We start from the raw sequence: 14,246 nt of genomic DNA, 5'->3' as shown, positions 1-14,246 counted from the left end.
CAGGTACCTTAGATAATAAATATTGATATGATCATAATTATATTAAGATTTAAGCCAAATGCTTATCAATTAGCGCAGGGATTCCCAAAGGGATCGTCTTCTTCTTTTGACCTAAGTCAGAATGAATAATAATAATAATAGTAATTGATCATAAAAGTAAGTAATTTGGCTATGGGGGGTCTGAGGTAACAGTTCATTTTGGAAAAGGGGGTCACTTGTCCAAAATATTTTGGGGATCCCTGTATTAGCGTATCTAAAGAATATCGTTATATCCGTAAAATAGTAATGAACCTAAATATATTAAATTCTACAGGCCATATGAAATTATTCTTAGTTTTATCGATTTTGTTAAGTTTACATACATTTTATATGCCATCTAATCTGTCGGAAACTGAATTATTTAAACTAAATATATAGTAAATGGTTATTTTTTTTAAAACCGACATTATTCTACAATCATGACGATATGAATAATAATATCAAAAAAAATTGAATATACAGTCAAAACCGTTTATGGCGACATCGTTTAGAACAACATACCGGTTAAATTGACCAAAATCAAAGGTCCTGGCTGAATGTTATATACATATCTTTCCTATTAATACCTGTCACCGGTTGTTACAACTATCGGTTTTTACGACTCAATATGAGTAGTCCCTTCGATGTCGTTATAACAGATTTTGACTGTATATATATTTTAAGTTGAATGATTAAAAAATCAATTTTAATGATTGAATGATTGAATCTCATTTGCATTTTCTTACATAGTTTCCATTTTATTTTAATATCATTTCTATTTTTTTTAATTATTTTGTTATACATACATTCAGTATAAGTTGTGCCAAGCATTAGATTTATATCTATTATATAAAATTCTCGTGTCACGGTGTTAAACTCCTCCGAAACTTCTTGACCGATTCTCATGAAATTTTGTGAGCATATTGAGTAGGTCTGAGAATCGGCCAACATCTATTTTTCATAAACCCCCCCCCCATTTAGTTTTTTTTTAACTAATTTGTATATTTTTTATCAGTGAACTTATTTTTCTATATAAATGTACCTTTTAGAACCTTTCTTAACATAACTTATTGTGCTTTAACATTTAGTTATAACAAACGAAACATGATTTTAGAAATAAAAATACTAATTATTTTTATTAACACCATGTGAAGTAAAACCCAGTGACAAATTAAAATAGTATGACAAACTTATCTGGCCCGGTGAAAGGTACACGGGATAAGTTATGTATAGGACATAATATGACAAGGATCTCTTACAAAACTTGCTATACTTTTTGACATTGAACTGGGAGCGTTTACGTATTTATTGTATTTTACTGTCGTTTTTGTTTATTTATCCAGATAAGTTGCTATATTGTAATCAATATTTTGATGTAAAATCTAAGTTTTAACTTAAAATTTAAGTTTTAAGTTTGCATTCGATCTCCTCGCAGAATTTATATTAGTTGACTTTTTAATTATGTTTTTTTTTGTAAATATTCTTGACAAAACCGTCCTTTTCCTTTATGTTCCATTACGTAGTTACATTCCATAGTAGTAAGAACATAAACTAAGAAAATTTAAATTAAAAAAACTTTCAACACTTTATAAATAACGTCATGCAATACATGGTCACTACAATATGTTCAATAAAAAGGTGGATTTTTTTTTAGGAATCTTGTAAAGGTTGTCATATAAATCAATAAGTTCTTTATATTTACAATCAGCTTTTTAAATATGTCTACATTGACAAAGATGCACATTGTATATATGCCTTCGGTTTCAAAAATATGTTTGAACCTATCCATCTTTTTGCTTCATAAATATTTTTTTAAACCGTAGGTGTATACTAATTTCTGAAGATTTGAAAATGTATACATATTTATGTTGCTAACTTTACAATTTCTACGCGTCTGAAATGAACTGCATTTTATTTGAATAGTTTCATAGGGTAAAGTTGTTGGCATTTATTTTCATGTCAATATATTTTTTATGTGTTATTTTTGGTCTTCATTGCAATAACTTTAGTATTGACAGATATTGTTATCTATGTTTTATCAAAGTTAATGTGAGTGATGATAAATTTGTCAAAACAAATATGACAGTAGTCGGAACCAATAATTAATATTTTCCCACAGTATTCAGATATAGTCAAACAAGGATATCTGAGCCGGTGTGAGAGGCGCTATTGTAGTTGTAAGAAAATGGGGTAAAAAAATGACATGACAGTTACTATAGGAAAAACATTGTGACATTTTTTGACATTGACAGGGGGGCGCTTGTGAGCTGTCATAATTTAGTTTGACATTCCCACCACCGGGTCAGATAATTTTGTCGATCTATAACATGTATTACTCATATTATTATTTAATGTTTAAAATATTATATAACTATGGGTTTCCAGTCATTAGTACATAATGTGGAGATCACAAAATGTTCTTTTTTCTAAGACGATTACGATTTTTGTTTGCTTCAATGGAAACCAATGGTTAAGGGTAATGTACAAGACTTGTCGTAAGTAAGTAATCCTCCGTTCCTGTTTTGTTGTGACTATTCTTCCAATATGAGCTTTATATAAAATGATTCAAAGATTTTTTACAAAATTTAAAAAAAAGTCCAATAAAATGCACCATACTTTTTACTTTAAAAAAAAAAAGATTTTTTATCACTAAGGTTTGTTTAGAAAAATGATTAATTTATTTAGATAGGTTTTTAGTTTATTTAAGTTTCTTGTCAAATAATTTTATTTTTTTATTTTTATATGATTATTGTTTTAAATGTAAGTTGTTTGTGTTTGTATTGTATTGTATATGAGCCAGCGTCATTTATGTTTTAGCACTCAAATTTCTGAACATTGTAAAGTTTCACGGAAAACATTCCGTTATATTTAAATGAACGACTGATTTTTTAGCTCGGTTTTTATATTAGAATAAAAATTTTTTGTATTCAATTTTTTATATAGTATTAGGATATTGGTATGACTTAGAATTTTGATTTGTTGATTATTTTTAATGAAAACACTCAACACAATTTATTAGAATTAATAAGCATATTTTAGTTTTAATGTAATATAAAAAATACTCCTGTATTGTCTATGCGATTGTAATTTAAATAATATTTAATTTTTAATCTGTCTAACTCATTTGAATTTCTTAACTAAAATTGTATTAGTTGATTTATTTTTCTACTGCCTAAATATTTGTATGAAATCATATCGTTCTCTCCATTTTTTTCTAAGCGAATCCAGAGATTATGTGATTTTGTATGAACCATGTTTATCGTTTACGTACATATGAGAAGATTTATTATGTATATGTATCTATCTTAGGAACAAATACAATTTGTGCTTATCTTTACAAAGCTTTATACTCAATTTTTTATTAATACTTCTTTTATAACATGACTTGTGTGCAAGTGGTCACAAAAGAAGATCTTAATGTAGATTTCTCACAAAAACACACTAAAAAGGCCATTTAATAATTCTAAGTACGGCTATAAACTGTTATCTTATGCACCATGAAGTTAAAGCTGTAATTACAGCTAGTCAATATAACAAATAACGTATATAATTAACCGATAGAATATTATCTGATTGTGTAGGTATATGTGTCTATTATATAATTTAATATAGGTTTTCGGCGTGGATTTTGAGCGAGGAATTAGTTATGACATCTTATGTATTGTATTTTTCAAATATGTTCACTTGTGGGAACATTGCACAATTCGCTGCGCAGTACAATGTTAGCCGCCATAAAAATTGAATAGTTCTGTACTCAAATATATTTTACAGAGATGTAATTTAAATAAATAATTTAATAAGAATAAAATTGATGGAATCGTGTACAATAAGAATAAATACGAAACGTTTTATTCATTGTTTATGTATATATAAATTAAACTAAAATACAAAATCTAATTTTACATATTTTCTTATGTTTATTTTTTTTATGTGAAACATCTATAGGCTCACTTGTAAACCGAATTGTTAGCGTGGCGACGCTTGCCGTGGTGACGGGTCGCCAAGCTATACTAAGGTATACATATATATATTTTATGTGTAGTAGAGTGTGCGGTGTGGCGACGGGTCGCCACGCAATACTGAGGTATACATATATATACATACAGTCAAAACCGTTTATAGCGACATCGTTTAGAACAATATACCGGTTAAATTGACCAAAATCAAAGGTCCTGGCTGAATGTTATTACATATCGTTCCTATTAATACCTGTCACCGGTTGTTACAACTATCGGTTTTTACGACTCAATATGAGTAGTCCCTTCGATGTCGTTATAACAGATTTTGACTGTATATTTTATTTTAATAATATTATCTTTTATGCATATAACTTGTACACACACGATGTTTCACATCTGCCAGGCGTCCCATGACGGCTCACATTTTTTTCTCGAAATAATGAAATAGGATTAATTTAGTTTCAACGATGGTAATATTTTACGAATTAAGTATATTTTATAGAGTACTAGCTTTTTCCCGCGACTCCGTCCGCGCGGAATAAAAAAAAAAACGGGGTAAAAATTATCCTATGTCCTATTCCTGGTTCTAAGCTACATGCCCACCAATTTTCAGTCAAATCGATTCAGCCGTTCTTGAGTTATAAATGGTGTAACTAACACGACTTTCTTTTATATATATAGATTTAACAGCGACAGTTTTAGTATAATTCCGATGTCCTTTTGTGTAATATTATATAGGGTCAAAATTGTATGTCTTCGCTCAAAGTCCATGTTAACGACAATGAATGTTATATATGTTAAACTATTTACATATAAAGTAATTCACTTTTCAATATAGTCATAATCATACAAATTAACATTAGAATACATAGGTTAACTGTTTCCTTTGAAATTGTAGTTATTTTTTCGCTAAATGTTTTGGGATTTAATTGCTTTATTTAGGCAGCTTTTGTTGTTTATATATGTTTATAAGATTTTAATTGATGTTACATATTATAATAAATGGTAAATAATGTGGTATTATGTATTTTTCATTTCTGATCAAATTTTAAACATATTTTAATTAGTACAACTCTAGTCAGTTTAATATCTCGCAAACTGGGATACATATAACGAACTAGTACAGAAGTATATGTATGACAAACTGAAGTTCAAGTCAAACCGGTCTATATACAAAATTAATAAATAGTTCATTTATATCAGAAAATTGTTTTTGGGTCATGGTCACAAAGAACACAATTTTGCTCACTCATTTGACTACTGTTAAACTCTATTGCTTTATTAAATTCTATAATTATTATTTATTTAAGAAGGAATAAATAATGTTAATGATTTGTGGTTTTTTTGATTTGCAATCCTACAAATTTTCAATGACTTCGCACAGCAATTGTTATTTCTGATGTTGCCAAGCATAAATTATTAGCGCAGCTGTGCTCTGCTTTTCTTAAGGTTTATCTGATTTTGTATTTGGATGCAAAGCTACGCGAGTTCTTTAAACTGTGGATATATTTTTGTTTCTGCCGAGCGAAATAAAAATGCTGTATTATTTTGAAACACGAACAGTATTTTAGCGAACTGTAAAGGTTTGGACCGAGTTGCTGGCGTCAGTGTTCCCTTCCAAGTAGGATGTAAGTGTTTTTAACAGTAATTTATAGGCATCTACCTACTACGCTGTCGGCCATATCCCTACTCAAAATCTGAGGACCTAGCACGTAAGTTTGCGAGAAATTATTAGTAATGTTCGACAACATTTGTTTTAGATGTGTTGTTCTCGGGACTGAGTAAATTCCATACAAATTTTAACATAATATATTGTCGATGACCGTACGAAAATGCATAACACAAATATTCGTGAAAGACCAACAGGTGGAATGGTGGCAAGCGCTGCTTTATTCATTGTATTGTTCGTTGTTAAAAAAATAGGGGAGCATTTCTTTGGGGATGAGGAAGAAAGAGTTAAAGACAGAATTAAAGTAAGAAAAAGATTAAGAACAGAAAACGAAACTTGGTTGATAAGTATTAAAAATGTAGGTGACAGGAGTAGGGTTTACAGATAATGCATTAAGAAATTTTAAGTTATTTACACTATGTGCCTTATTATTTTGTTAAAATCAAACAACACTATATTGACATGTATCCAACATTTATTTTAACATTTAAAATTACATAAAAAGAGGCATTTGTTGCCTACAAGTCTTGTGTTATTTAATGTTCCTACAGAATTGATTTCATTTTAAGAGTGATTTCTACAAAATTAAAATAGATACATGAGTCTAGAACGTACAATTAAAAAAGAAAATCAGAAAATGACAAAGAAAGGTTAAATAGAAAATTAATTACTACATGAAATTAGCATAATTTTTTTAAAATCGGTTAGCGTAACTATTGTTTGTTTCTGTTGTATTATTTCAGATATCATGACATGAAAATCATAGAACTAGCGTAAAGCTTACTGTTTACAATTTAAACACAGATATTAAATATAAGAAAATTTGACATAGACACGTAGAAGACGTATTGAAAACATTTATCAATTAATCATAATACTATGGATAATATGGGGAAGGATCGTTACAGCCATTTACATACAACATATACTTGGTTAATTATCATTAAACAATGAAATACATGCAATATATTATCTAAGACTTAATCTATGAATAAATAATAATAGACATTTATAATTTTCAATGAAGAGACATTTTTCTCATGGATATGTTTAGACCGTTTAAAATTGGCCATTTGTATAGATATGGTAAAATTTTAATTATATATTATACATCAGAGAGAAATGAAAATTCTATTTTAATCAAACAAAATATTCAATTATCGTCTATAAACTATATATGAGTATATATATTAATCATCACATCTAGTTTATAGATAATTTAATGAATTTTTATACAACATTTTACAAACAACTTTTCAATTACTGGACCTTATGTTCCGCTAATAAAAATTTCATGAGCTGTGTGATAAGATGTTATTAGTGTAGTTTTTTACGAACTTAACCAAATTTAAATACACTGACTGCTTTGAAAGGTGTTAAAAAAGATCCTCGGTACGACGTTATGGAATTTACATGTCATTTTAGTCAATGTACTTTAAAATTAGGGTCAAGTGTGATCGTATAATATGCGAATCATTGGTCCCAACACTCTCAATAAGTTGCCTTTCGCATATAACACGCATAGTGTAACTGTGTATCTCCACTGACGCAACAGCTGTATTAAAACATTATTACTATCTTCTTTCCGCTTTTTGAAAAAAAAAAAATAGAGATAGCAACAGTGTATGTACACAAGTGTTACGCCATTTAAAATTCACAGTTAACGATGGTTTTAAAATAAGATGTATTTGCGAAAGACGTTCCTTTTCTTATTACAATCCAAATTTATAAATCAATAGATATAAAAATAATGCATGAAAATGAACAAGAATAGGATGTGTTTTGACACAGAGTTTATATAGGTGGATATACATGTGATATGAAGTTATGATAGAAGGATCGTACGCCCTATGCAATTACACCAATAGCAAATACAGAATACATACATATCGCAATTTTACTGTTCGATAACTTCAATACGGGAATTCAATATTGATTAACATGCATATTTTTGTAATCTACAGGACGTTAGATCAATACTACACTATATACCATAATCATTTATATGAATAACTTAGAATCCGTAAAACACTTACATGCATCGCTCTTGGCGTAATTTCCCTTAATCAATACACAAAGAAAGTGCCATAAATATTACAATGATATTTTATACATTGTCCAGGTCATACGTTTATCAATGATTTATGGGACACTCGATGTTTAATGGCTAGTTCTTGAAATTTGTTAAGAATTTTCAAGAGCCAGTCCCGAAAATCATTTTATTTTTAAATACGTGCAACCTAATTTGTGACGAACTGCAAAGAGATAGTTTAAGTTTTACATATTTTTTAAACATTCGTTGTACGGAACCCACATATTCATGTTTCAATCGACAAAGTGTTAGTTATAATTAACAAGATAAAATACAGTAATTAATGTATATATAATGATATTATATTACGATGAATTAATATTAATTTCTAACTCTATAAAATGAAATATATTCATGCAGGGACTCGCCTAACCTAGGTTGCCTTAGTTACCTGTTTTCCTTAAATTTCATATCATTAAGATGGTTCTATGAAGACAGATACCCATATGAAGAGCCAGTGGTGACATAGATTGGTGTTGGCACGATGCTTTTAAATTGTTCTTACCTTCGATCATATGTTTTAGTAGATTATTATTATTACACCAAAATATATGATCGAAGGTCCTTAGACTCAAATAATTAACCACTTTCACTATATGCGTGATATTCCTCTTTTCATTATAACTAATATAATATTTTGTTAACTTAGATATTAAGTATATTATAATTACTAGTAAACGATTCACAAGAAATACGCTGGCTCTGATAATACTCCTTCAACTCATGTATAAAAAAAATATACGAAAAACATAGCAAGTATATAAAATGTGACTATTGAATAACGGAATTTGTGTACAAGGAATTGATAAAAAAATATAATGAAATCACTTAAGTATTAACTGAAGAATGGATTTTGAGCTAAGAAATAAAATTTTATCTAAACGATGGCAACAGAATACATAAAATAAAACTAACAGATTACGTAATTTTCAGTCACTCACACATTCATTCTTTTTTTTTAATATTTCCAACTAGGTACATGCCTTTAAATTTACCATAATCCGATCAATACATTGTTTTTTTCGTTTACAGTACCTCGATCAATCCAAAATTTATTTTATATATTTTTTTTCACATGCATCAATGAATCAAACTTTTCCTAAATCTAATCACAATCGCTCAGTTATAATTTTACTTCAACACACATACACTTTCATACCAACTCTATACTAATCGGAATGCTATGCAATCCTTCATTATAATTAATCCTTAAATCTTAAGAACCCTATTTAACTATTATAGGATCAACTATTCTAGATTTTCATCTAGAATAGTGGATTCAAAATAGAATAGGAGCATTTATAATCTAACCGGAAAATTCCACTGCCATCATACTTGTATTGTCTTATCTCTAAGTTTATAAAGAGAGATGAGAGTATACAAGTAGTTTGCCAGTCGAAATTCACGGTAATATTTACAGATGGCAACTATTTTGCCTATATACAAGACTACAGAAGCAAATTTCGGGGGATATCTGACCTCGTTATGATCATAAAATCATTTATTTGAGGACATTGGATCAGGTGTTATAATCCTATTTCGTATGTACCCCCTATACCTACTATCTAATAATTCACACTACATTCCTATAACCATAATTATTACTTTTTCAAAGGTTTAACCTCAAATTTCACTGTCGAGACACTTGTATTAACATATTGTTGTCTGTTCAAAAATAATGAGAAGTTCTCATTCTCTTTGAACAGATTGTGATATGTTTTATACGAGAGTTTAGACAGTGGAAACTTACAGTTATATTTACACATGGCAACTAATTTGCCTATATACAAGACTACTGTTTTTTTATTTTATTTTTTATTTTATTTTATCAAATTTTGGGTCGCAGTCTGTCCTCTAAGATCAGGAGCACGATATTAGCGACAGCGGGTCGGGGAGATGTAAACAAAATTACTAGGTACTCTGCTCCCGCTCGTTTTGTGCGCATCGCTGTATTGTGCTATACATTTGATTTTAACAAATTATACCTTAAAAGAAATCCGATTAAATCTTTAAAAATGATTTTAATTTATTTCAAAATTCTTAAGTATAATTTTAAAAGATATTGCGATTTTAAAACTGTACTACTTTTTTGATGGAAAGTTTATTTTATTTGCCTTTGTACAATACAACTGTTACTAATTGAAACGTTTTCAGATGGAGTCTTATCTCTTTTAGATCACAAAAGTCACTTTTAATGGCATTGGATGTAAATTAAAAATTCTATTGTCGTTAGTTTTGTATTGGCACATGTTATATTCCTTTCAAGAAAATGTGAATGACCCATGAGAGGAACAATTTTGTATGTCACCTGCTTTGTAATCATCCTTCACCAAACATCCTACATACAATCTCATTCATTCGTCATTATAATCCTATCATAGACTAACAGTTGTCTTGTACAAAGACAATTAGTTGCCTTTATACAAGACAACTGGCACTAATTAAACAGATTTAGAGTGGAATCAAATTCATATATTTGATATTTTTGGATAAGATGTAATAATCCCTATTCGTACGTCACTCTTATCTACTCTAGTATTCTAATCCTTCCACACATCATCACCTGCACAATCTCTATTATTTATATTTATCTAACTTTATTATTTACAGTTGGCAGCTAATTTGCCTATATACAATACTAATTAAACAGATTTCGGGTGGATCAGCTCCTTTATTCTCTAACAAAATTTTAATTACCCACCACTCTTTTATTATGAATTATTATAAATAAATCGACTGGTATTAGCGTCAAAGTTGTATAAATGTAGTATTCTATTATATTATCCGTTTTTGAATTAAATTTAAATAATGCCTAGTCTATTAAATGATCGTAATTAAGTGAGCAATTAAATTTCATCAGAGAATACGGGTTCTAATTTCGCGATCGCGAATTTGGGATGAGGTCTTTTTATCCTTGTTTGTATCACCCTACATCTGTTGCAGATACAATAATAAATGTGGTAAGATACAGTTTTGGAATTACAGGATTTAAATCAACTGTAATCTTATGTACAATTTCCAAAAAAACCTCCCTTTATTTTGCAGTATCTGTTTTTCTATCGAAATTCTAATACACTAGTGAGATGATGAAACATAAAGAAAATCTCAATCAGCATCAATCTACGTATGTTTTGACTACTTATTTCTAATATTACAAACTAACACACACCTCTCATCCATCCCAGGTACACAACATAAGAATAAAATGATTATATGAGATGAAAATCTAATCAGACACTGCATAATAATAAGGAGTCGTATGATGCCACATTTATTTTTATGTCCCGAAACTATGCTAAATATGTACAACTACTCATCTTACTTCTATTATTGCTTTGAGAGAATATTACGCACGTAGCAAAATATGAACGTGGGAAATAAAAATCATAACGAACTGAAATTATATCAACTTACGCTATAGCATCGTGCATTAAGATTGTCTCGAAATATGAATCACGACATCTTCTGTTTGCGTGAAAACAGAAGATGTAGTCATATCAGATTTTGATGGAAATGAGACAATCTCTATTTGAAAGTTATTATTATTCAAAATCTTTAGTCTATCCACTGGCTCATAGAAGAAGATGTTATTCTTCGATATATCTGTGATGTTTTATTTTTTGTTGTAAATTCTTTATCCTAATTGTAGATGTAAATGTGAATGGGATTATCAATTTGAATCCTACGAATCAGGCGAGGTGTCAGGAGGATTTTGAACAATATTTACACACTTAATAATTGTGAAATTCAAATATTAATATACATACTAGCGATAGGGGTTAAGGATAGAATATATATACAGAAGTAATTCGGTACTTTTGGATCATAAATATCAGTTCACATGACTGATGATCCGAACGCTACAGCAAAACAAACACTCCGTAAGGTTCATCAATACTCTACTAAAATATCATTCTTATAAATTCATCGGCCATGTGATCGGATATGTAAGGCGTGATCGAAAAAACAAGAAGCCTAGGTTGATCGCTCTAGAGAATACAACTAACCTCTTAATGTATATAATCTTAACATTTAAAAGAGGATAAAAAAATAGGATTAGATTTTGGATATACAATATGGGGGTAAAATGTCAACATACTGATTTAACAAACCGTGTATCCACAAAAAATGTACACCGGTGACAAGTTACAATAGTCAGTCGATGAGATCTACATACTTGTGATAAACGTTGGGAAATCAGAATCCTCGCATCTCATAAACTAGGAGACAGTACTTGAACCAAAGAATGTAACTGCGTCGATTAAAGTAGCATCTACCTAAGAAGGAATGTCACTTGGGTGTGGTAGAAATAGAGCTAAAGGGCGCTAGCTAGACAGCGCTGGGAATAGGCATAAAGATATACGCGTTGTCGACAGAACACGGGCTGACCTCCGAATAGCAATCACAATCCATAATTCCAAGACCATCTATCTAAATTCACAAACCTAGCATACGCATTAAGGCTACCTACAAAGGCCACTCAGAGGTTTCACTGCCCGTGTAAGAAAGATATAGATACAAACTCGTCTCTTGATATATATAATATACTATAAGCGTGTTTTAATATGTAAAAATGTTTACAATTAGATATGATGTTTATGATATATGAATGATACATGTATCTTATAATAATACTGTTTAAAATACTGACTAAGAAAAGACAGGCCAGCACTAGAGAAAAATCAACTAAAGCTAAACTTACATTCTAAATCAAGAAGCTCTCACAAGTTCGTTGATTTTATCTAGTATTGGCCAATATAATAAATCTAAAATTTCTGAAACGCTGTATTTAAAGGACTGAGTCCAATATTTCTGATACGTTTCAAATTATTCGAATGATATTATTCGTAAATTATCCGTTGTAAATAACGTATAGTCGTGTTTTTATGTTACAAGTCTCGGTAAGTAAGTGCATATCGGTTAAAAACCGATATGGAAAAAATGTTTGAAACCACATATTGACCCAAATATACATCAAAATGTAAAGTCAGTAATGTGGTTTCTAAGTTTTGTAATATCCTTAATCGAGGATTTCAATATTCATATTTGGAATCCGTGACAAATTAAGGTGTTAGTTTAACGAATGAATGGTGGCTTATAGCCATGGGTCATACGTTCCAGGAAGCGATGCAGGTCATAGAAGCGCGGCCGCTGTTCAGGTTCACGTCGCCAGCATTCGTGCATGAGGTCGTAGAGCTCCCGGCGGCAACGCGGCGGTGGTGCTGCGGGCACCCGGGCACCGCGACCTCCACGACGCCACTCGTTCGCGTTTGCTATAACCTACACCAACGATAATCACATATTAATTACACCGATTCCACTCTTACATCATGTAGGGAATAGCTTATCGTATTGTTCATGGAGGAGGGTATAATATACAACCGGTAGTGTAATGTTAAACTATCACAGGCGAGTAGCCAATTTGCCAACATTTAAAATCAATTGTTTTCTTTGAATAAACGTAACTGGTACTTACTACTTTTAATAGTATAGTAATTTAGCCGACTTCTCTTACTAATATTATAAATGCGAATGTTTAGATGGATGGATGGATGCATGTTTGTTTGAAGATATTTTCAGAACGGCTCAACGGATCTTGATGAAATTTGGCATGGTTGTAGAACATAGTCTGGAAGAACACATAGGCTAGTTATGAAGTTTTTTTTAATGCCGTGCGTACGATGTCGCGGGCGACAGCTAGTAGAAATATAAAAAAGACAATGCATGAAACCCACCTGGTCGTCATTCATTTCGTCGAACGGTTTGACGAGGCAATAAGTTAGTATTTCCCAGACAGTTACGCCGAATGACCAGACATCACTTGATGGAGCATACACGCCCTAGAACAATGAAAATAAATCTTCCATTATATTTTAGTAATTTATCTCTCTGATGACCTAATCCTTATAACTAGCGCCGTTTATTTTAAACTAAGCGTCCTAGGAGCTGGGAAATTGTTAATCTTAAACGGCAAATAGCACATTGCCTACTGAATGACTGGCCGACTGTACTTTGAGCTTCAAAAGTTGGGGTTTGGTAAGGATGGACTGGCCGCAAATTAGATCGTCTATCTTTATTTAAAGACATAAAACATCTGTCGTATTCCTGTTGCTTGATGCTTAAACAAATACATATAGAATGATATATCACTCTTGAAAGCCTGTCAAACATTTTAGGTTGCAGGACGTAAAAACAGATATTCATCAATATCTGTGAAATAATTATAGTTAGTCAGGCAAAAAGTAAGACGTACCATAAGCAAGCTTTCCCAAGCCATCCAACGTAACGGAAAGCGACAGCCATCAGCCATCATATGGTAGTCGGTCACGAATTCCTCACAGAACATTGCGTAGTCAGATATCTTGACATGAAGTTCTTCAGTCACTGTTATATTGCTGTAAAATACGATCGTTATACATTGCTTCATATTGATAATTGACAAACTACATTCTTTTCCTACATTCTTCATCATGTTACAGAAACTTTCGCCTCTGCAACTTCATTAACT

General features: G+C 30.6%; 1 protein-coding gene across 1 annotated transcript in view; it reads right to left on the bottom strand.

Moving 5' to 3' along the window:
- Positions 1–12,805: 12,805 nt before the first annotated feature.
- The window catches only part of LOC106719764 (epithelial discoidin domain-containing receptor 1), a 61,053-nt gene continuing 59,612 nt past the window's right edge, over positions 12,806–14,246 (bottom strand). The window contains exons 15-17 of the mRNA XM_014514205.2: positions 13,992–14,133; positions 13,474–13,578; positions 12,806–13,018 (exon numbers count right to left, since the gene is read on the bottom strand). Coding sequence (XP_014369691.2) covers positions 12,815–13,018; positions 13,474–13,578; positions 13,992–14,133 — 451 coding nt within the window. The 3' untranslated portion in view covers positions 12,806–12,814. The remainder of the gene's footprint in view (positions 13,019–13,473; positions 13,579–13,991; positions 14,134–14,246) is intronic.

This window comes from Papilio machaon, chromosome Z, assembly GCF_912999745.1.
Source record: "Papilio machaon chromosome Z, ilPapMach1.1, whole genome shotgun sequence".
In the NCBI taxonomy this organism is placed as follows: Eukaryota; Metazoa; Arthropoda; class Insecta; order Lepidoptera; family Papilionidae; genus Papilio; species Papilio machaon.
The sequence above is the reverse complement of the archived record's forward strand: the minus strand, read 5'-3'. Positions and strand labels throughout refer to the sequence as shown.